The 25276-nt window shown below is 40.4% G+C and overlaps 2 protein-coding genes across 4 annotated transcripts in view; one reads left to right on the top strand and one right to left on the bottom strand.

The window, feature by feature from the left end:
• LOC117257122 (troponin T, cardiac muscle isoforms) overlaps positions 1-4373 on the top strand; it is a 62085-nt gene extending 57712 nt beyond the window's left edge. For all 3 annotated transcript variants that reach the window (XM_078170203.1, XM_078170198.1, XM_033627039.2), the window contains one exon: positions 3914-4373. In XM_078170203.1, coding sequence (XP_078026329.1) covers positions 3914-3953 — 40 coding nt within the window. In that variant the 3' untranslated portion in view covers positions 3954-4373. The remainder of the gene's footprint in view (positions 1-3913) is intronic.
• A 588-nt stretch (positions 4374-4961) lies between these two features.
• On the bottom strand, positions 4962-24645 carry LOC117256417 (plakophilin-1-like). Its single transcript, XM_033625829.2, has 13 exons — positions 24271-24645; positions 22458-22573; positions 20823-21256; positions 20577-20718; positions 17784-17991; positions 17205-17373; positions 13860-13977; positions 10944-11120; positions 10325-10495; positions 8716-8869; positions 8230-8416; positions 7991-8075; positions 4962-7593 (listed from the first exon to the last, which is right to left on the bottom strand). Exons 1-13 carry the CDS (start codon positions 24584-24586, stop codon positions 7519-7521), a joined length of 2352 nt encoding a protein of 783 aa, XP_033481720.2. The 5' UTR covers positions 24587-24645; the 3' UTR covers positions 4962-7518.
• Between the last annotated feature and the right edge of the window lie 631 nt (positions 24646-25276).

The raw sequence follows: 25276 nt of genomic DNA, 5'->3' as shown, positions 1-25276 counted from the left end.
CCAGCTGTCACCTTTTTTTTCCAGTGGTGGAATGTAAGTAAGTAGGCCTACATTTACTCAAGTAGTCCACTGTGGTTAAACAACAATTTTGTGGTACTTATTCCACTCTATGCTACTGTACACTTCATTTCACAACAATTGAGGTAAATATTGTACTTTTTACTCAGCTATGTTTATTTTTTACTAGTACTAGTAAAAACTGCTAGTTTAATATCATATCAAGAAGTTAATTTTCAAGTTGATACACAATAAGACTTAATTTAACTCCAGAGTGAATATAGCCTATACAATATAATTTATAAAACATATATTAATACATAAAATTGCCCCCACATTTACCAGCTATAAAATTAAAGTGGCACCTTTATGCCTAAATAATTATAATCCAATAGTATAATAAATATTATGCTGAAATGAGCCATTCTCCATAATTAGCACTTTTAGTTTTGGTATTTCAGTGTATTTTGATCCTAACCCTTTTATACTTTTACTCAAGTAAAAAAAAAAAAATTGCAGGACTTCTACTTGCAACAGCATATTCTGTATTGGTAGCCTACTTTTACTTTGGTAAAAGGTCTGAGTACTTCTCCGACACTGCCTCTTTTCATAACATAGTAGTCTGATATCTTTAAAACAGAGTATATCTTTCATTAAGATGGGCATACAAATACTAAATGAGTTTATTTAAAAAGGCAGGAAGCAACATTCAGGTAAGGAATGATCAGTAGTTCCCTGCCGAGACTCATAAGCCTGCCCTGATGTAAATGTTCACCTAGTGACCTCATCATGTTTCCACCTCCTCCTATTTCAACTTCCCCACCGCCTCTCTCGCAACACTGCTCTCCATTTGTTTGAAGCGGCGTCGGTTGCAGCTGTTTGTGCCAGCTGCCCGACAGCAGGACTAAAGTTTCCTGAGTGGCCAAACAGGACGTGGAAAACAAAAAGGGAATGAGTACATGAGAGGTATTTCAACAAAGGGCAAGCTTGGGTGTCTGAGCAACATATATATGCTCTCGGTCTCGAAGGAGCGATGGTTGTAACGGAGGTGCAACAGCTGAGAGATCTTTTAACTGCTATGTGATATCGTCTGTGTTAATGTAGCTCACAATAAAACAGTGACCGGGTCCTGATACCATCCAAATCATCTGGATCCCTCCTCCTGATCTCATGTAGGCTGTGCTGCAGTGAGGGCTCAGGCTATTAATAAGGCTTTATCACATTTATGGTTTTCTTGCAGAATATGACTTCTACATTGCAAACCAGTAATACTGAAATACTATGACTGATCATTTCAAACAAGCCTCCCTTTGAAATACAGCCTTGGTTTTGAGAAAAAAAAAGGATTGCTGCACTGGGTTATGGTACCACGTAGTTAGCTGTAAAAAATCAGGTGCTCTTCAATGATGGGGCAAAGAGTCACATAAGGATAAAAAACAACGACTGGCTGGCTCACTCAGTGTAAAAGTCCAGGGCACAGGCAGGCGGTCCAAAAATGCATCTGAGGCACTCTGACTGTATCAACTAGAGTTTTGTTGATACATGGAAAACCATCACATTTCCTTGTTGCTTATCTTTGTCATATATATCTTATATTTTTCATTTTGTGCCACTTAATGTGCAGGTATGTCACAATATCTAACAATTCTTACTTTATTTCACTGTTGTTTCCTTTCTTTTAATTTGGCATTGAACCTTTTTTCCTGTTACTAAACCTATGACCTATGTCACATGACCCCGACATGAGTTCTTAAATTGCACATCTGTTTCCAATGCATTTTACACCCTGATGAAGACTCTCTAGTCTAAACATGTTAGTTTATCCATGTATTAATAAGGATTTTTAACCACAGTCAGAGTGCATTCGATGTATTTTTGGACTGCCTGCCTGTACAATGGACTTTTACACTGAGTGAGCTGGCCAGTTGTTGTTTCTTTTTCTAAGTGAAACAGATTTTTGTTTTTCAGAAAGCTTCAAGTACAGCAAAAAAACATAATTCATAGCCCAGACAGTAAGTCTGAACATTGTGTTACTCGGTGGTGGGCACAAAACGTGTTCAAATTATGTGCTGGCAACACTAAAACAATGGCAGTGCAAAGTACACGACGATCTCTTGTCATGGTGGACACACAAGTGGGAAAGTTTGTGTGTGTTGGATTGGTCAAACAAACATGGATTTTCAACCAGGACATCACTGTTCATGTCCATGGATGTATAAAGAGAACTGGAAATAGTGTTGGAGACAGGGTCCCCGCTATGAAAGTTGCACAGTGGCGCATGAAGGCAAAAATGTTTGATTTCCTAGGTAAAGAATTACCTGCATCCTCCACATCTTTGGGCTCACAGAGCAAGCACAGTAGAGACTTTTGTGAGCGGAGTGGCTAACTTCAGGTTTAGCCCTCCGCTAACTTGATTGGGTATGAAATGATTTAATTGTGCAGCTCTTCCAGACTTTACAAATGTTATTGGACCGAATGGAACAAATCCCAATAGTGAAATTAATCATTTTGCAGGGGTTGTGATGCTCAAAAAAAAATTTTTTTTACAGATGTCACTTTCACAATGCAAATCTATGGGTAAAAGTCTATTTGAGCCCAATGGCGCCGCGTGACAGACCCCAAAGTTGTAATTCCACCGTTTGGTCTCTATGAAAATTGGCTTTAAATGCCTGACACACTTCCTGGGGACGTGTTTGTGACTTTATAGACTTTACATAGCAAAGTACTTTACGTGGGTCCTTTATGAAACAACGCAAAATATGTACATTTACGTCACCTACATCCCGTACGTAGTTATTTAACCAAAATCATGGTCTTTTTCAATTAAATAACCAAACTGCAACTGTTCGTGTAAGACTTTGCACAGGCATCCTTTTCATGGTGACAGCATTGTTCAGAGGTTGTGTGCATTGCATGTATTTCTGTGAGACTGTGTTGTAATCTGTCAGTTTCAAATAAAACTGATAAATGTCTGTATTCATAAAGAAGCTGCAGGGGTCAGGTACCTCGGTAGCAACAAGAGATAAAGATAGCAGTCAGCTATTTGGTAGCTAATCCCTTACAAAAGGAGACAGCTATGAAAAGCTCTCAGAACAAATGTGAAGCCAACAGCAGCTCTCTGTAGAGCAGAGGTTTCCCAACCTGGGGTCGGGGCCCCTGGAAGGAGTCACAAGAAGATTATTTGGGAAAAGCAAAAATCTATGTACATTTTTCTTTAATCTTTGTATCATCCTTTTAAAATTAAAAAAATAGGCTATTCAAATTAAATGAAATTATAAAACTTGCCATCTGAGAGAGGAAAATTATCTTAAGTTGAGCTTTGCACAGCTCATTGAGATGCACCCTGTCATGATGGGTCACAACAGGTAGATGGTGCTTTAAATATTTGGGTCAACTGCTGTAGAGAGATGAACTGCATTGGGACCAGACTTTACACTGACCTGATGAGACTGTAAAATAGTAGTTTCAGAATGCCTTATCAAACAGATTCTGGTCTGCAGTTGTTCCATGCAACTGTAAGAAAACATCTTATGCCCAAATTCTGAACTATGAGCATATTGCTGCAAAAAGTTAACGTCAATAAATCCAAAGGTTAAGACTGTTAAGAGGAAGGTTGTTTGTCTCATCCACATGTGAGGAGATATCTGAAATTTCCTTTCTGTGGCAACAATTTCCCTAAAATAATTTACATTTCAAATGCGGCTACAGAGCGTGCCTTATTTGCATCAGCAGAACAAATTAAATTTCTCAGGATCGCTGGAATGAAAAGATCGGTGACAGCATGAGACAATAAATCATAACGTTACAAGACAAATATGTTTTTTTAATGGAAGGCAATAAACACAGTTCAGTAAGCATTACAGGTTGGGTAGGTTGTGTGCTGGCTGCTCTCTGCTGACTTTCACTTCATTCTCAGTTCAAAGGGTAGGAGAACCAAGCGCGGCCTGAGGAAGTAACACCTGACGTCAACCTGAGGGAAACTGACGACACCTTACATTTATTGAGAATCAAAAACTGCATAATGATGTTTTCGAAATACTTGAACATGCAAGAACAAAATTACAAATGCTCTTAAATATGGTATCTGTGAACAAAGTGCATGCTGAGTTCATCTGAGGCAGTATAGAGGTAGAAGGCTGATGTGTTGCAGCTTGTGTTCATGGAGGAGGGAGGAGCGTAAGACATGAAAATGACTTTACTATATGAAAAGAATTACGATGTGACAGCATTTTAATGTAACCCTAGTTTTATGTTCACTAAATCTGTCAATTTTAGAGTACTAAAAGTGAAAGTTAAACTAATGAATCGGTTCTTGTGTGTACTAGTTTGTGGCTGCAATGAATTAAAAAAATCTTTATGTACCAAACCAGAAATAATGTCTTCTTTCTCTTAAGTCATGGTTCGTTAACTTAATTGTGATGATATAAAAAACACATCTTCTTTAATAAGGTCAAATTCTTGTTGCCAAATCCAGGTAGCCTTGGCGTGCACCCACAGCATTACCAGCCTTCTATAAATGGCCACACATGAGGACATAAATCTATCAGCGTAAAATGAAACAATTACGAGGCCTCATAAATCTAAACATGACCCCCAAATTCCCTGTTGTCCGCCAGTGGATTACACAGTTTGGACTGTGGAGGACCAAAGTTCAAATCTGGTCAACAAATTACATAATGCACCAAGTGCAACAACAGCTGCAGTGTCTGGCTCTACGAGCTTCTTCTTAAGCCTCAGAATATAAATTATAAGGGTGGAGTAAACAGAATTTGAAAGACATGTTGCTTATCTGCCCAGAAGCATTTTAAACTCCGCAGCCAAATACCTAGAGGGGTGTGACAAAATGTAAACCAGGTTTAACGAAACTCTTCGTGCTGCACCAGTGGCTTCTGACAAATGAGTGGTAATTAGCTCAAATTCCCAGATTTAGGATTTAATAATTTATCACCTTTACAACACGGAGAGTAGATCTCTGTAAACTTTATTTTAAACATTTTTTGGGACAATACAAATATCTCAACATCACACACACACGTACATACATTTTAAAAAAGATGGATACACCAACCAACAAAGTTGTCTTTACGAAATGTAAACACACGTCACTGCTTTTGTACCAAACCTTTTAAAATCCAACATTTCATTTTACAACATCAAAATTATTTTTTTTAACATAACTTTATGTATCAAAACAGCAATGTCAGTGCAAAATAAAAATCTTAACCCTTTGTGTTACAATCTAACAAATCAAGCTCATGGTAGCGGACACAATATTTACATTAAAGGGACAGTTCACCCCAAAATTAAAAATACGTATTTTTCCTCTTACCTGTAGCGCTATTTATCAAACTACATTGTTTTGGTGTGAGTTGCAGAGCGTTGGAGATATCAGCTGTTGAGACGTCAGCCTTCTCTCGAATATAACGGAACTGGCTTTCACTTGTGCCTCGTCTTTCATTGCCTCTGTTTTTAAGCCTTGTCTTTGGCATTTTCTACTCTCTTTTTTTGTTCTTTTTAATGTCATTTATTTTAAATATTTTATCATTTATTGTTGTAATGTCTAGCTATTCACTTGTTACTTCTTCTGTACTGTTTTACTCCTGCTCTGTGAAGCACTTTGGGCTGCATGATTGTATAAAATGTGCTACGTAAATAAAGTTTGATTTGATTTGATTCAGATGGCACTCGGCTTGTGGTGCTCAAAATGTAAAAAAAAAATGTCCCTTTCCAGAAATCATGACCCAGTTACGCAAGATAATCCACAGACCTTATTGTGAGCAGCTTCATGTAGGAACTATTTTCTATCTACCAAACTGCACCCACCAGCTGTATCACTCTGCAGAAGGAAGCGTGCATCTACTCATCGATAAGACACTAATGATCATGACAGCGTGACTTGTAAATATTGATGGCATCCTCCTCTGCTGAGGTGTAACATTGGCTAGCTCAGCAGCGCTAGGTGAGCTAGCAGTAGATGCACGCTTCTTTTTGTAATGTGATACAGTTAGTGGGTGTAGTTCGGTAGAAAGAAAAAAGTTACTACATTAAACTGCTCACAAACAAAGGTCAGCATCTGGGGCTGAAAAATGAAGCCAGCACTTGAGTGTCAAAACAATGCAGTTCCTCTAATGGCCACGAGAGGCTGGCTCCACAAGCCACTCAATTCCCATACACCCCCATGTTAAAAACCTACCCATGCCCAACTCTACAGCAGAAATAAACATGTTTACACCCTGGTACAAAAACAGTTTCGGTCTCTATAGCTAATTTCAACATTCATGACAACTGTACGGAGGGTGAAATTTGTTATAACTCACCTATTTACATTTTTATTAAGGCTTAAAGTTAAGCATAATTAAGGACGGGCTTCTTTGAGTGACAGGCTGTCTGCTGACAGCGTCCTTGCCTTCTGAGTCACACCCACCCCTAACTCGAGTCAGAAATAGTCCGTCTGTCTTCTGTCTCCAAAAAACCAAGATGGCAACGGCTGAAATGCCAAACTCTAGGCTTCAAAACAGCAGTCCACAAACCTATCGGTGACTCTGGGGTAGCTACATCCGTTTTTTCTTACAGTCTATGGACACCTATGTCAAATGTTATAACTCTTTTAAAAGGCGTTAGTGGTGGTTGTCAGCGTCAGAGATTACAGCCCGACCAATACTGGATTTCAGGGGCTATTAGGAAAGAAAAATTTATGATATTGATATACTGACGGATATTACTTACACATTATATATACAAAAACGCAGGCTTTAAGCTACATATATTTAAGGGCAGGGCTGTCTGCAAGATGTCGTTATAGTCTTTGAGTCAGATCCACCCCCCGTCCATCCACAGCTCCACCCTCTTGTTCAAATATGGTCACTTCTGGCTTCCAAGATGGCGCTGGCCAAAATCCCAAAGCTAAGGCTTCAAAATGGGAGTCCACAAAAAAATGGGTGACATCACTGTTGCTACATCCATTATTTTTATACAGTCTGTGCTCACAACAAGGTCTGTGGATCGTCTTCAGTAACCAGGTCATGATTTCTTGAAAGAGACATTGCTGTTGAGTTTTTCACGTGTATTTTTGGCGCTTTGAGCACCACAAGCTGAGTGCCATCTAGTTCTGTTATATTTAAGAGAAGGCCGACATCTCTACGGCCGATAAACTCTGCAGCTCACACCAAAACAATCTAGCTTGCTAAATAGCATGACAGCTAAGAGGAAACATTTTTGAAAAGGGGGTGAACTGTCCCTTTAAAAGACATTTAAAAGCAGTTAAAACTAGAGAAGTAAACAATGACAGCTGCTTGCTAACGTGTTACATCTTAACCTTCACCTTTTTGTTCCTACAAAGAAAACCTTACAGCATACACAGGGCCACTGTAAGTTGATAGAAACATTATATGGATACACGTATTAAAACAATCTGTAAGTCTTTGTGAAATGAGAAAGGATGCTGCTCAGCCTCAGTGGACGCGCAGAGGACGTGCAGGTGAGTTGCTAAATAATTCACAGAGATTCATCTAAGCTGTGTCCTTAATCGACAACTTGAGCCGACTTGTGTGCCGCTGTGGTGACGTCATTCACAAACGAGGCCTTGCTCATCCCTTTCTGCAGGACAGACAGTGAAATATAAATCAGCGCAGCACCTCAGTAACCACACTGACAGTAGGTGACACATTGATTTCTTCATGGTACGCCTTGAGTTGCTGTCAAAACGTCAATTACAATATGCCGTGCTAATGTGCTGTCGTACACGTGCAAACAAAGTCCTGCCAGTGTTCCGTCGAACCTGAGCTGCGAGATTCCTCAGCCGTATCACTTTAGTGCCTCACTCACATTCACTGGGCATTTCCTGAGAGAACACTGCCTAATACTTCAACCTTTCTCCCTCTGTTTCTCACAAATACCTGAGAGAGGTGTGGACACTTGTAGTGCAGGTAGAAAACAGAGAGGACACACCCAAACCCTGACAGATATTGGCACTCAGGATTAAGCTCCAACTCACCTTTTTCAGGAAGGTTTGAATCTCTTTGTCTGACCACAGGTTGTAGAGGAGCAGCGCCGCAGCTTTGCTGGATTTGGGGAAATATCTTAATAGAGCAGAAACAATTGTTGAAGATCAGTTTGGACTCGTGGAAATTTATCATGCATGCAAAATATAATCCCTGATGAGTCATAGGTAATCTCCATATCTTGAACAATCTAAACACAAATGCAGGCACACTCTGTCTCATGGAGCCTTACCCGTTCTGGCTGAGCTCTTTCAGGGACTTTATCAGATCATATTTTATGAGGAATTTGCCCATCGCTTGTTCCTTCATGAGCAGGCAGTTGGAGGTCTGACAGGCCATGGCCAGTATGTCATCAGACTCATTCCCTCCCTTAGTGCCTGCAGTGAGGATGTCCAGCAGCTCTGGTATGGCTTTACGAGCTGCAGTAACAAGGCAAACAAAAACCCACTGACTGTTTAACACCAGCAAACACTCATAAAACCGCAGACGACTACTTAAGATAATAAATTTCAAGGACATGACTCAAATCTGACGAAGCAAAACGTTTTTGTAGATTCTAAATACACTGTAAGATGGATTTTCTTATGTCATATATCTTAATAATTTAGCTGATTAATCATATTTATGTTTAAAACAAGCAAGTGACATGTTTTTAAATGAAGAGAAAAAACTGTTTAAAAAAGCAACATACTAGTTTTGTCTTGCACCTGTGTCTTACCAATGGCATTATGCAGGTTCGGGTTTCTCGTCAGGTTTCCTACCAACGCCACTACGCTCCTCTGCAGGTTCACTTTGTCTGATTTTAAAAGTGGAGTGATCACTTGCAGGCCATTCAGCTTCTGCACAATATTCTGACTCATTACACCAGAGACCTGTGGAGACGAAAACCATAAAAGCTCAGACAACATATAGAGACAACATGGCGGACTCTTTGGAAGAGGACCTGCTCCATATGTACATATAACGGCTCATTCTAAGGAACCAAAACACAACAAGTCTTACTTTCAGCTGATTATAAACTTATGAAAACATAGTTGAATATTTGAATACAATTTTCTATTGAGAGTGCGGCACGGTGATGTGGTGGTTAGCACTCTCGCCTCACAGCAAGAGGGTTTGCCGGTTCGATCCCGGGCATGGGAGCCCTTCTGTGCGGAGTTTGCATGTTCTCCCCGTGTCAGCGTGGGTTCTCTCCGGGCACTCCGGCTTCCTCCCACAGTCCAAAGACATGCAGGTTAATTGGTGACTCTAAATTGTCCGTAGGTGTGAATGCGAGCGTGAATGGTTGTTTGTCTCTATGTGTCAACCCTGTGATAGTCTGGCGACCTGTCCAGGGTGTACCCTGCCTCTCGCCCGATGTCAGCTGGGATAGGCTCCAGCCCCCCCGTGACCCACAAGAGGATGAAGCGGTTAGAAGATGAATGAATGAATGAATTTTCTATTGAATATTTTATACCATTTGAAATCTTACACACTGGACATTTAATGGTAATGCAAACTAATCTCTAAAGGTGCTTTCACACCTGCCCCGTTTGGTTGGGTTCAATCAAACTCAAGTTTGATTGCCCCCTAAGTGCGGTTCGTTTGAGCAGGTGTGAACACAGCAATCGCACACAGGTGTGCACCAAAACAACCGCACTGAGACCTTCTTGAAGAGGTGGTTTCAGTCTGGTTACAGAAGAACTCTGGTGCTGTTCATTTGTGATGAGAAGGTGTTCCGACCTGGATCTGAACCAACTGCAGTCACATGACACATTGTTTGGGTTAAACATGAGCATGTTACAGTCCTGGAGGATTATTAATGTGCACCTCCTCCTGTACTGCCTTAATATGCACATTCAGCACATCCAATGCATCAAAACATTGTTTTCTAGTTGGAGCCGCGCCTCGTTTTCAAACTGTACGGTTTGACTAAAATGAACAATGACAGCAATATAGTCCACGATGAGCAGCGCTAAAATCAACCTGCGTAGTTGTCCCTCCATTGTGACATTAGAAAGTGTCACATTTATCTTGCAAGTGTACTCTTCTTCAACGTTTTGTTTACTTCCTGGATTTTTCCCACATGGAAATTCTGACCAATCAAGAGCAGCTTTCTCGCACAAGGCATTTTATCTGGTCCGCTTGTAAATGCTGCCGTGAGAACATGAACCAACTCTAGGCTATTATGCAACTTTCTAACAACATTAGTCCCTGATTCAGACCAAAGCAAGACAACTCTAGGTCTGAAAGCACTCTAAGATCCACAGCTGCACAGATTTAAATCAGATTAAGTATTTTTTTTGTTTCTGGTCAGTTTGTAACAGCGCAACATATTTTTTTCTTACAATGCTTTCATGTGCTGTGAGGTTCTGCAGGGCTCCACAACACGCTTCCTGTGTTTCTTCTCGCTGGCTAGTGGCGAGCAAAGACAGGTAATTCTGCAGAGTTTTGGAGTGGATCAGCTGACCAGCCCCAGTAGGTTGTGGATCTTCAACGACTGGAAAGTCAAAGTGTTGCTGGACAAGAAAGGGAAAAGATTATTCTCAATGTGTAGCTGTTACAGGATTCACTTTTAATGAAATGCAGGGAAACATGAGATAAATCTGAATGATTTGGTGTCGCATGATCACGCTGAAGCCAGACGTGTTTTAAGTAAAAGGTAACACCTTCAGCAATCAGAGCACAAAGTCTCACACTGTCACTCAAAGCCTTTGAAAAGCCAGAATGTAATTACCGGTATAACCGCCATAACGTTTGTACAACTAATGAACAAGCCACACTGAAGAACAGGATTAATGACAGACACACACACTGACAGATAAAGTCTAGACAACGGACGAGTTCTTGTAGGTAGTGTCAACAAGTATTTCTCAGGTACTGACATAATTAAAAGTCTCCTTAGGGCCCTGTTCCATATCAATATGTACTGTACATTTGTCTCGTTGTGCACCCTCTTTGTCTCACCATGTTATCTGACGCTTTGCCTTGTGGACTGAAGCAGCCGATGGGGCCGATGTCGCCCTGGCTGGGGGTCCTGTTGACAGTCTTGGCCAAAGCTGTGATCCTGTTGAAGAGAGCCGGAGCCTCGTTCTCCAGCTGGAACGTCAGGTTGTGCAGGACGCACACACAGTTTTCTACAGACTGTGTTTCAACAGGTAGAACGACACACAACATCAGGGCACAGGTACGACTCAGACACAGAAATAGCAACAACGGCGTCAGTGCTCAACGATGCTCACTGTGACACAGGTTACTGTCACTCGATGCAATACATCTAACTGCATTGTATCATACAGATGTTGCTGTAACTTTGTCACAGCCCTGTGAACTAAGTTGTTGAGTGAAAATTAAGTGGCACTGCCGAATGTGCATTTAGATAACCAGCAAATATTTAAACTTAAAAACAGAAATAGGTTAAATTAAAGGGACAGTTCAACCCAAAATCAAGTGTTGGAGCTAGCGGCCGATGTATGTCTTCTCTTGAATATAATGAAACTTAACAGGCCCAAAAAATCAGGCCCGACACTACATCAACCCTCACAGTGTCTGTCCGAGCCCAAGCATGAACCACAGCAGCAGTTTTGGGCCCGAGCCTGACTAAAAACCTGAATTCCTACTGTAAAAGGTTATTACATTACATTTTGCATATCATACTATATTTGTTTAATATATTTTTTTTTTTGATTGTTGTTGTTGCTCTTTGTAAAGTGTCTTTGAGTATCTTGAAAAGCGCTGTATAAATTTAATGTATTATTATTATTATTATTATTGTTATTAAAACATTTATTTTAAGCTAAGGGCTGACAGGTTTCCTTGCGCCACTTCTCCTTCCTCTCTTCCTTATTTCAATAGTTTATCACCATGTGCATGACAGGTTTGGCGTAGTGGGCGTCTGTGGCGATGCTGCGCACACACAATGGTCTGCACCTTGCTTCTTGTTATGCACATTAAGGATAGACCGATACATCGGCCGGCCGATATATCACGCCGATATTTGAGTTTTTTACTTGTATCGGCATCGGCCGATATGCGCGTGGGTTCGCGGATTTATTTTTCCCTGGCACTTTTTTTCATTTGAAAGTATGTGGTTAAGTTGAACAAAGCTGTTGAATCCTACTGTGTACAGTAGTTGTTGTTTTATTTATGCTTCAGCTTAAATATTTGTTTATTTTTATAAAGACATTACTGGAAGATTTAAGAGCACTGAACTCTTTTTTTATTTGAATGTATAATAATATTCTACCTGTTCTACCTCAACTTTCCATCTTGTTTTAGTATTTTTTACTGTTCAATAAATGTTTCTTATTTTAAACTTGAGACCTGTAATATTTGTTATCATTGTGTCATTTTTTTGATGTAAATTGAGGGAGCAAAAGCAGTATCGGCCCCAAATATCGGCTCAAGAAAATCAGCAGTCCATAATCGGTCATCGGCTAAGGGTGATGGAAAAAAAATTGGTATCGGCATCGGCCCTAAAAAATCCATATCGGTCTATCCCTAATGCACATCTCTGCTACTGCCAGGAAGTCACCTTGCAGCCACCATGAGTAGATGCACACTTCCTTCTGCGTGGCTGTATGCATGCATCTACTACTAGCTCACCTATCACCACTGAGCTAGCTAACGTTACAGCTGAGAGGAGGAGGGCAATTAATATTTACATGCCGCTCTGTCATGAGCCTCTAAATGATGAGTAGATGCACACTTCCTACTGTGCAGTGATACTGGTGGCAGGTGTAGTTTGGTAAAAGGAAAACAGTTCCTACATGAAACTGCTCACAACAAGGTCTGTGGATTATCTTGACTAACAAGGTTATGATTTCTGGAAAGAGACACTGCTGTTGAGTTTTTAAAATGTTTTTTTTTGTCACTTTAAGCACCACAGGCCGAGTGCCATCTAGTTCCATTATATGTGAGAGACAGCATTCATCTCTATGGCTGATATCTCCAACACTCTGCAACTCACACCAAAACAATCTAGCTTGATAAATAGCACTACAGGTAAGAGGAGAAATATGTATTTTTGATTTTGAGGTGAACTGTCCCTTTAAAGCATCCATGCACAATGCTTTCTTTGGACTGGCTTAGAGGAAATTTGCCAGTCCTGGCTAAGAGAAATACTGTGAAGTATTTGGTTATCAATCTAAAGCAGTGGTCCTAGAATTGACTGTGACACAGGCATTAGAAATCTATTAACCAAAGTGTCAGAGGAAAAATATGTCCTTCTGAATATGGGGTGAACTGTCCCTTTACATTAGAATTTGTCTCAAGATTCAGATGGAGTGTTGTTGGTGCTATCCTGACAAACAAAAGGCCAACACTTTAACACTAGATTGAAAAATAGCACCTAAAGTAAGAGGAAAAATATGTATTTTTAATTTGGGGGTGATCTCTTTGAATTGATTTGAGATTGAAAATGTAAAAACAATGACATTAATATCCAATTATATCCACAAGAAAATGATAATCAAGCTAATGAGGCAAAATAACAACACATTGTTCCTTTAGATAATTTTGTTGTGTCATGCGAGACAGTTGTCCTGCTTGAGACGCACAGCATTTCAATAATCCGTAACACTGTACAACACTGAGCATTACCGGCCTGACTATACGTACTGCTCACATCCTAAGTCTGTACACATGATTGTGTAAGAGCCACACACTAGAGTACATAGTCTTCTGTGCCACTGAGCACATTATGACTCAGCTGTACCTTTTTGTTGTAAAGAACTGCTCTCTGCAAACCACAATAGTAGTTGGTTAACTTCAAACCGCAGCTCCGCGCTATAGTGACAGATAATTTCTTTTCATATGAAGGTCTGACATGTGATTAAAGGAGAAACTGAGAGGTGCAGGACTCAGACAGTTTCTCTCACTTACCTTATCGTCTGGCTTTCCTGCATCCACACAGTCTTTAACGTAACTGACCAAAGAGTCGACCAGTCCTCGACATTTCCTCATCGCCTGTCTGTTGCTTTGCTTCGTGCTGCTTAGGTTTCTGTTGAGAATGGAATAAGATGTATTTCGATTACGATCGATTTTGAGATCTGAGAGAGGAAACATGAGCACAGCAGGTAAATATTTAACCTAAATATGGAAACATGTTGCAGCAAAGAAGCGATTTGTCTGATATTACTTTCACCTTGCCTCAAGTCAAACAATCACAGCCTTCCCAGAACGATACAGGAAGTCAGTCAATGTTTTACGTAACAGCCGCGTGTTTGCTGATGTCGAAGATAAGACAACTTATCGTATTAGTATCACCTGTAATTGCAGTTTGATTGCCGGTAATGTTAGACATTTACATCCACAATTACAATCAATCCAGACGAGTGCAGACAGGCTTGTAAGGAGTTGGAAATATAATGAAGTCAAGATGCGTGCAGCAAGAAAATAATTTACACCACTGGAGGCAGATTGGTTATTAGAAACAGCTGTCGGTATAATGCAAGACACACAAACTTAATACAGCTCAACAACAACTCAGACTACAGCCTCTAATTTACTGACAGCTTTTCAACATGAAGGCAGGGCTGTGTAAGTGTACCTAATAAACTGGCAGCTCGATTAGGTCCTATAGTAGTGATATTTAATCTTAATAAAACACTACACATTTCTCACACAGGTGACTTCACACACTTTAATGGTTTTGCCCAGAGGGCTGAGTCACATTTATGTTTGTACTATACATTTGGCCTGGTCACAGTCCATTAACGTTCTCATACTATTTATGTGCCGTCTTCCATGGAAAATCTCTGCCTTGAACTCGAAGCCACTGAAAATCAAGTGCACCCCACCCCTTGTAAAAACATCACATGGCTGACAGTGTGCAAGAGCAGCTAGTACAACTGCTACTACTATGAGTAAGCCCGTAGTTTACAGTATCGGTTATTGTTTCGGGAATAATTACGTTTAATATGACTAATTCAGGCCTTTCAAACATGTTAATGGAGCAAACTGACTCTTAACCTGTTTTGTACTGACACTGTTTGATCTCAGATCTTTTCTCTGCACATCCCATTGAACAGGTGTAACTAATGGTTATCAGCATTACAGACATAGGTTAGACGGCTCCTGCTGCACTGATAAGTATGTTTAGAATGATACTATAAGCTGTTAGATAGACGTGGCTCTTGTTAGGCGGTAACATCTATATAACCTGACATCAGGCGACAGAGGGGATGGTGGATGGTGTGACATCTAGGTGAGACAGTTGCCGGACTGCAAGACCAAAAAACAGCAACACTGCTTGGTTTTTTGTGCCTAAACATAACTACATGTTAACACAGAGTTGCTGAAATGTAAAGCAAAGTGTAGTTTTGCCAATGGCAATTAAAAAGCTGATAATAGCATTATGAACATACAAGTCAATGTAGCAGGAGTCTTCTAACCCAGTGGTTCTCAAGTGGTGTGCTGTGATGCCAATCCAGGTGTGTCATGGGATTTTGTGATAACCACACATTATTATTGCAATATTCAACTGGGCCTATACAAAAAGTTATGAATTAATTTTTAACAGACTGTATCAGACTGTTGTGTGCACCCATTTCCTAATAAAAATGCAAACTCTATCTAATAAATGTAATTTAATTTAATCTTATTTAATTTGTGTGAGACATCACATTATCTTACATTATTTCCGGTTTAAATGGATGTGTTACTGGTGCTTTGATGTAATTTTAAAATGTTTAAATGAAAATGAATTCTTAAATCATCTTATTAAATATTTCATGAGCAAAAGTTGGTTGTCAATTGTTATTTGATATTAGTAAATAAAAACAAATGTTTATGTCATGATAAGAGTGATGACACATGTAATTTAGGCTATTGTGCGCAGATATAACAATAGGTGGGCCTTGGGATTTTGGCCTGCCCTTTGGTGTGCCTTGGGCACAAAAAGTTTGAAAACCACTGTTCTAACTTATATCTACCGTCATAGAGTCATACTGGTATATCAATCAGCCACAGATATATTGGTATCGGCGTATATGTTATCAAATATGCACCAGTATGAACACTTCTTATTTTGTTTGGGACAATTTACAATTATTAAACCAACAATAAAAGTTGCTGTTTCAGTGCACTAATGTCATTTTAGTAAGTACGAGAGGTTTATTGTTAAAAAACAATTGTGTTTTTGTACATATATTAAAATGTAATATCGGCCAATAATCGGTTCCTTAACCGCTTGTCCTGTTGGGGATCATGGGTGGGTGGTTCACCCTGGACAGGTCACCAGACTATCACAGGGCTGACACATAGAGACAGACAACCATTCACACTCACATTCACACCTACGGCCAATTTAGAGTCACCAATTAACCTGCATGTCTTTGGACTGTGGGAGGAAGCTGGAGTACCTGGAGAAATGCTAACCACTACACCACTGTGCCGCCCCTTATCATAATTTTTTACTTCCTGATATCAGTATCACCCCCAAAAATCCAGTATCTGTTTGGCTGTTATCTATAATGCTGACAACCACTACTAACGCATATTAATAGAGTGATAACATTTGAAATGGGTGTCCACAGACTGTAAAAATAATGGACGTACAGTACCAGTCAAAAGTTTGGACACACTTTCCCATTTACTTGACTGGCTGTAGTTCCTTCTGAACTATTATTATCATAAGGCAGCAATACTTGCGCAGCTCCTGAGACCAAGACAAATTTCCCTACGAGGACAATTAAGTGTATCGTATCAGCAGACAGCCTGTCACTCAAAGCAGCCTGCCCCTAATTATGTTTGACTTTAAGCCTTAATAAAATGTGAACAGGTGAGTTATATAAAAAATTACCACATGTGCAGGCATCTTGTGGAAATGAACTGTAGAGACCAAAGCCGTTTTTCTTACCAAGCTGTAAATGTGTTTATTTCTGCTGTGAAGTTGAGCATTTTAACATGGGGGTCTGTGCGGACTGACTCTTGGAGCCAGCTTCAAGTGGTCATTCAAAGAACTGCAGTATTTGGCACTTCTTTGTTGGCCTCATTATTCAGCCCCACAGGCTGCTGTTTATGTCTGATTCTACAAAATAAATCTCTACAGGTAGACACAACTCCCTGGTGCATGTTTGATATTTGCAGGTGTTATAATGTATAGATATATCATGATGTTTTACTGTTGGTGCAGAGTTTGGCTACACAAAGGCAATAAGATCTTCGGCCTTATGAGAGCTAAAGCAAAGACATTAGTGTGATATCGGGTGCTCAGCTGGATCTTACCGTAGGAATCCTGTGGCATTGAAGAAGACCTCAGGGTCTTGGCTGATCTTGCTGGTCCGGTCAGAACCTGTTGTGTAAGGCAGGATCACACGCTCCATTAAGACAGGCAGAGCACTCTTCAGCAGGTCTGGTTTCAGGCTGTCTGCAGAGGACAAATTCCACAGAAGACCTGGAGAGAAAAAGAAAAGCTCAACTGTTTAAGCAGCACATCAATCAAACATTCATTTACTGCCTGTGGCAAAAACATCAAAAAATCATGTTGGTTTTATAGGCTGAAGGTGTGTACTGTACTACACTATTCAATCAGATGTTTTGTCGCAGGAAAACCTGAAACACACCTGATGACAGAAATGAAACTTGATCTGTTTTAGATGTTTGTAATGTTCAACATTTAGCTTTGTCTTTAGAACAGTGACGAGGTTATTCACGCTTTGACATTCTGCAGAGTGACAGCACTCAAGAGCAGCTTGGTGATTGTTATACTGAACACAAGTGGCTCTCTGTCTGACTTATTTGCATGGATAGGTGTGTGTATGTACACCTATGTACAGCGTTGCATATTTCAGAGCCAACTTGTACCTGTCAGCTGTTTCTGTATCTCCACAGAGTCTGTATCTCTGAGCAGAGCCACAGCGTCCGTGACACCGCCACAGCGATGTATCTCCTCCTTGTTACTGTTGCTTTTAAAGGACAGGTTACGCAGGGCAGCTGAAGCTGTCTGGCTGACTTGCTGACTGGGGCTGCGCAGCAGACCCACCAATGGTTGGATCCCATTGAACTTCAACACCTACGAGATAAAAAGGGATTCAGGAGTTAGCAAAGTATCAATTTACCACAATCAAAATGATAGAGATTTATTCCAAATGAAGCTTACGTTTTCTATGGAGGGTTACAGTGAATTAAATGATACTTCACTTTGAGAAATGGCAGGTAAAAACCATGTCAATACAAGCTGGAGTGGAGCAGCTGCCAAGGGACCCAAGTACCCCACGGACCCCACCAAATAAACTTAGGTTTACGGTGTGTTAAAGATATAATTCTTAAGATTTTCATACAATTAAACCATGTTTTTGATCATATTTAGGGTCGGAAATAGCCCTTTTTTAACCTGGAATTTTAAATGGGTCCAGGGGTAAGAGAGGACTGCAGCCAGCGCCTGCAAAACAGGCTGCAAAGTATACATTTGGGGTATCTGTGCACCGTCACTTTACGTCCGTTAAAAGTTTGTTTTTGCCACTGACAGGCTCAGATTGTCATTACAAGTGTCTGACAACACTATGGAAATGATTTCTACGGTGGTCAACCATTTTATTTAAGAGTAAGATCCTTTTAGGGTAACAAGAAATCACTATCACTAAACCCACCGGACTCCATTTAAATAAACATTAATTTTAGCGTGTACAGAGTCAGCATATTTTCACATCTAACTGCGTGAATTAAAGGTCCGTTTCACCCAAATCAGAGTTGGTGATTGTTGGAAAAGTGGAAAGACGAACCAAGATGGCTTTTTTGAGTTTTATGTTGTTTCTGTCAACTTTGACTGAAGTGTGTTTTACGATGATAAAATTATGATTTATTTTAATGGAGTCTGGTGGGTTTGGTGATGATGATTTCGAGGCTGTTTGTGGTTAAACAAAACATCTTAAAAGCATCTTAATCATTAACAAAAACGTCTATCTCTGTTGGGATCCTTCCCATAATGTTGTCAGACACTTAAACCATTTTCCCAACAAAATTAGCATGCGTGTTCTTTTAAACACAAAAAAAAAACAAAAAGAACATGCGATAGACTGCTTTCCTATTGCCAGTAGATCAGAGCTGTGTACACAACTCTGCAGCTGATGAGTGTACCTTTCTGTTTTTACTTTTCTTGATGTCACAGAGAGGTCAGAAAACAGGTTAGTAAACAGTAGCAAGCAACATGAAGGCCGGTGAAAATGTTAAGGTGGATACTTCTTGTATCTCTTACTTATTCAGTCTCTCTCTCAAACTCAGGAGCGACTAATTTGGAATGATGTTCGAATGCTGCTTGGACAGAGATGGATGGAATATTGTGGCAGCCTGTCATTGCATGAAATTTGTGTGTCCACCCAGGTGTCGCATTTCCATCTCTGCCGTTTGGAGCCGATCAGAGCTAGAGCCAAAAAAACCCCGAGGTTACTGCAGAGTCAATTGCTCCAGGAGTGAATTCTGACTGTAGACTTTCCCATTAAATACAAAAGCCAGATGTTAGTGAGGGTTAGTGGATTTTTGTCCAGTGGGAAATGGGCTTTATAAAAACAATCTGAGCCTGTCAGTGGCGAAAACAAGCACTTTGAAGCCCGGTTCAGACCAATGATTGGCAACAAGACAAAACCATTTTAGAACGTTGCAGAGAAAAGTTGCAGAAGTGTGAACTGGCCGGTCTGAGCTCGACTCAGGCCGGCTGATGGTGTCACCTGCAACTCAGCTGGTCAAATCGCCTGCGGATGGTTTTAGATTGAAAGCGCGTCATCTGTTTCTACAGCCAATCAGCTTGTAGTGAAGCACATGGGTTAAGCCAAATAACAACAGATGGCGTGTTCGCTTGCTGCCTCAGGTGCTCTGTTTCTGCCGAGCCCTCTGTTTCAGTCCTTTTGTCTGTGTTTCATCACCACTACAAATGCAGCTGTAGCCAGTATCTCACTATCACTATCCTCATTCATATTTGAAGAAGCTACAAATTATATTCAGCCACAAAATAAACCTGAAACGCTGAAAATCAGAACATTAGTACAGAGTTGTTGCATAGAGATGATACGCCTTCTCGTCAAGGTGCATTGGTGTGAACCGGCAGGTTTTTAGAATGTTGCCAAATGGCGCATTGCAAGTCGCTGCATGTTTTATCTCATTGTGAATCTTTGGTCTGAACTGGGCTATAGTGGACGTACATTGGCGGTACATAATTGCACATAATTACACTGTAGCCTGTGTGGCAACTGCCAGTTGTACCTCAATGGACACACCAGTACCTCAATACTGGAAAAATATCAAAAACTATTGTCTCCATGAGTCACGTAGACACAAAAAAATGTGGGAAAACAGGGTCCAGGTTGAAAAATACCAAAGTTACCAAAGTGTATTTTTATCCTGTTCATACAGTAGTTTTCACCGTTAGTGGTTCGGTCCACCATCTTATGCAGGATTCAAATTACCAAATGAAGCATGAGGGACTCACAGGAAATCTCACATTTTTCTCCCTGGTAACGGCCTCACTGTTCACTATCAGTTTACTTACTATGAGTTTCAACAAGTTTTGACTGACATGGGGTGCCATTTCCAAAGATTTTCACACGCTTAGACGTAAATAATAAGCCGTCTGTCAGCATGATGTAAAGATAACAAGCCAACCACCTCCTCTTTGGCCTTGTCGTCAATGAAAGTGTTGTGCTGTATGTAGGACGCGCCGCAGTGCTGGTATGTCTCATCCACCCTGGAAAGATAATCCACAGCCTCCTTCATGGTGATGTCAGCAAATCCACTGTTGTCATTTGACCTGAGAGGGAAAAATACAGTCTGAATGCTAATCAAACACACTGAGAGCACATTTGATTCATATCATTTGAAATTCAGAAAATGAGGCATGTTAGTCGCACTCACCCAAAATCTCCTTTGCTCTTCGGAGCGCTCTCAGTAACAGCAGGAGGCTTTGACAGTGTTTTGGTCACCTCAGCTTGGCTGCACACAAACTGGCTTTTTGTTCTGGCCTGACCTGTGCCATTCACAGTGTGGTTACGCTGAAGCTGAGGCGGGGGCTGGGGTGCAGTGCTTGTTATCAACTGACTTTTGGTCCTCTCCACTCTGTAGGTGTTCCTGTTGGCGAGGAATCCCCGCGGAGGAGCAGAGCGTTTTGGCATGGAGCGCTGCCAGGCCATATCCGGCTCGCTGCGGCTGGTGTTGTTTGGACTGACTGCCTTGGAGCCCAGGGGGGCGTAACCCCTCTCATACTGATAGGTAGAAGCTCCTGTGTTCCTCTTCACAGTGGATCCCACGTAGTTGTTGACTAGTTGCCGGTTGTTTTTCTCAAACTGGAGCTGCAGAGCCAAAGAATACATGTGTTTGCAATGAAAGATAATCGTGTCTTATGAAGACTTATTTCACCAGCCAGTACACAAGAAGACAGAGTGACAGACATGAAGCCGGCAGTGCCAGATCACATTGTGAAAGAAGTGCTTGCAGCCCTGTGGGCTGGTTATATGAACGGCTGACAGCTCGTATGGGAGAGGCTGGTAAACATATTTTTGTGTAAGGAGACAGAAAGTCTCGATCTGGAAGGATCTGGAAACAAGTTTTTGAGGAAGGAATGAGAGAAAAGTCAACTGAGGACATGAAATCGTTGAGCCTGTTTCTTATTATTGGTATCAGGCCCCACAATACAATATATACTAAACTCCAAAACAAAATTCAGGCTATCATCTGCATCTCTTGTGTTATTTCTGAAACAATAATGCATCACATTGTGGTGAAATAAAACACTTTCCCTGTGATTTACTGGGAGTTACAAGTCAGTCCTCAGTGCTTCTCTCAGACTGGGGCAGGAATTTAAAAATACTGACATCTGGAGTTACAACTCTCCCTGTGCAAAACACCCCTCTGAGAAATATTTGACTAACCATGAAAAAAATTGATTATTTAATTTTTTTGTTCATATTTTATTCATTCATTTAAAAATTGCACCAACAAGACAACTGATTGTTTATTCAAAAAATATATAAAGAATCTGTATGTATTTTAATCGACAAAAATGCCAAATATTAGCTGGTCCCAGACTTTAAAATGTGAGGACCTGCAACTTTTCTGTATCATATATGATAGTTTGATATGATAAATTAAATACATTTCACTTCTAGAGAGTGAGTCAGACAAAACAAGCTCTTTCAAGATGCCAACTTGGCCACTAGAGCATTATAATGGTCATTTTTCGTATTATTTTTTTTTTTACATTTTATGATAACAATGAATTAATTGATTAGAAAAATGTTCGTCAGATTAATCAATATAAATTACATGCAGCCCTAATCTTAAAGATGGTTTAAAAACTTCCTCACACTGTAAAAATGCTAATAAAAATATTAAATAAAACCAAAATCAGCTTCACAAAGCACCATGTGTGATTTGTTGCAGAATGAAACTCCTGCGTGGTCGCTACAGGCCTGTCTCACATCACATCATTTCCTCTATGACAACACTTTCAACATCTGTGTGATAAAAACATAAATAAATTCCATGACTCACAGTTCTAGCGAAGCCGTTCCCAAAGAAGGCGCCTCCATTAGATATGCTGGACTGTGACTTTGGAGCTTCTATGAACACGGAGTCATGTGAAGGAGCTATGGGGTACGTGTGTGGAGCTGTGGAGATGTGGAAGGTTATCAGCTGTTATCATGCGTTCAGTACATGAGATCATTCATTTATTATCTTTAAAGAAAAAGAAAAATCTTTGTGTGTATGGTATCAAAAAGGAATTTAAGATCTAAAACAATAAAACTGAAAGCAGTCAACATTTTAGACTGAAAGATATCAGAACACAGGGGCACAACATTGCTTCATCCAGTGGTTCCCAACTGGTGGGTTGTAGTCCAAAAGTTTGTGTCAAGTTTGTAAAAAACACATTTTATTTTTAAGCTCAGTAAATTTCCATCACTGAGCTTTTATTTTGAAGTGTTGCTTCCTGCTGTAGAGTGAGTGACTAACAGACAGCTACTTGACAGAGACAGCAAACTAGCTCAATGACATGGTCAAACACAAGTGTGACGCTGAATGCATAAAACTGTGAGACCTCAAACTAATGACTAAGAAATCTGGACCAGTTGGGAACGACTGCTTTAATTGATAATGCTGATTATCAAAAATCAGATTTTTGATAATCAGCATATTCTATTGCCACTGTATAATCAGTTATCACGTGCTCCCTATATTCAATTAAAACACAATTTGACTTAAAATGATTTCCGGACATGGAAGACGTTAAAATAAATTAAAAAAAATAAATTATTCTGATTTTAACAATGTTTCATCCCAGATTTCATACACAGACAAGTCTCAGCTTTCTTAGTCTCTATATACAGACTCGGAAGTCAGACGCCGAATACAGCCGATGGGTTCCGAGAATGCAGCTTTCTTTTTACTCCTGACATTTTTATTTCTATTTTTTCATGTAAGTCACTGAATCAACATGCTTTGGAGTGAGTAAGATTTCGAGATGTGTAGGCCAGGGCCGTAGCCAGGATTTTAGAAATGATGAGGTCACGGGTTCCTTAAAAGACATGACCCCTCGCCACCTTTAGAAAGCACTGACCCCAAATCAAAAACAAGGTGTGTAAATTTTTTTATTTTAACTTTCTGTAATTGGATTTTTTCCCCTAAATGTTCAGTTTCACTTTCAGTTGTTTTTTTTCCCCAACATGAAAGTTTAAACTGTGTTTTTTAACCCTTGTGCACACTGCCCCAGGCTGCAGAAAACACCCCGAACAAATTAACAGAGATACATAAACAAATAGATACAACTGGAGGACATGACCTCTGTGCCCTCCTGACTGAAGCTAGGATTTTTAGAAGTAATCATGGGTCACAGCCCTTTCAACCCTCCACCAGAATAACAATATAAATGTGAGTCTTGACACATTTTGCTACTTATTTTTACTCTTCTTAGTTTGCTGTTTAACTATATTTCCTGCTGAATTTAATTTAAATGGAGCAGGACTTTATAGGAAATTAACCAGAAAATCAAGAGCTGCAACAAAAACTTTGTCTCCAGTACCAGATTACATCATTCTTTAATTAAATAAATAAAACTTTCTGGTAAATTATGGAAAATTTATATAAAGTATTACACTTAATTTCCAAACATAAAGATTTAAAATGGTGTTTCAAAGCCCTCTCTTTACTGCCAGGAGTTCTGAGGGAGAAATACTGAATCCTGGTGGATAAATACTAAAACCACTCCAAATTAAAATTGAGTTTGTAGAAAAATCAATGTGTTTAATTGCAGAATAAAAACCTCTCCTCCCTGTAATGAGCTCTGTGTGTGTGTGTGTGTGTGTCTTACATGTTGGAGATAAAGACGTAGATCCAGTCCTGCTGCTGCTGGACTGTCTCGACTTGGTCCTCCTGATACTCTGCACTTGCTCCAGGACGCGCTGCTGGCCTGATCCGTACTGGTTCCCAGAGGGCAGAGCCAGAGACGTGTCGTCCACGTTCCCGATGGAAATGACCGTTTTGAGCGGCTCCAGACTCGTCATTTTGTGAGACGGTGCGGGTGGGCCGACAGCATCCAGAGGAGGCTCGCACAGGAAGGCAGACAGCTGAGGAGTGACGGTGTTTTCAGAGGTAATAAAAGCGCACCTTGCCCTGCCCTGCGCCATTAGGCCGCGCCCACACTGCAACAATAGACCTGCTACACTCTGTACTTTCTCCTTACTTGTTCTGACGAACACCACTGCATGGTATGGTGGACATGTGCAACTGGTTCAAGTGTTTGCCACTGGCTAAAAGCTCCTGGAAGAAACACAGAGTTACTGTTTATACAAATACAGCTCAAGGTGTTCACACTCAGTGTTGGGGAGGCTGCTTTTATAACAGCTTTGTAAGCTGCCAGTTGCTTCACACTGGGAGAAGCTGAATGACAGCAAAACTTTTCTAGGAAGAATTCTGGTCTAGTGAACTAAGGGCGTTTTCACATATAGTCTTTTGAAACAAAGCGAACTCAGTCCTCTTCACACTATTATCTTGAGTGTGGTTATGAACTTAAAACTGGAAGAAACCCTCAGTGTTCCTGTGCTGCAGACTGTTGCTGTTTGATGTATTCTACAGTCCACATCTGGAGACGTGCAGTATCTTCCGTGGACCAAACTACTCCTCATCCTGTGTCCTTACAAGCGTTACAGGCCGACGTCGTTTCGTCTGTTTTTTCAAGCATCCCAGGTCAACAGCATGTGATCCAGAGGGCTGAATACAATGGCAAAGAGCAAAGTGAACCTGGAGCGCTTTGTGTTCACAAAGTGAACTGAGTTCTCTTGGAGTGTTCACATACGCGCAAAAAAATGTTGATTCGC

This window comes from Epinephelus lanceolatus, chromosome 1 (genome assembly GCF_041903045.1).
Source record: "Epinephelus lanceolatus isolate andai-2023 chromosome 1, ASM4190304v1, whole genome shotgun sequence".
Classification (NCBI taxonomy): Eukaryota; Metazoa; Chordata; class Actinopteri; order Perciformes; family Serranidae; genus Epinephelus; species Epinephelus lanceolatus.
The sequence above is the reverse complement of the archived record's forward strand: the minus strand, read 5'-3'. Positions and strand labels throughout refer to the sequence as shown.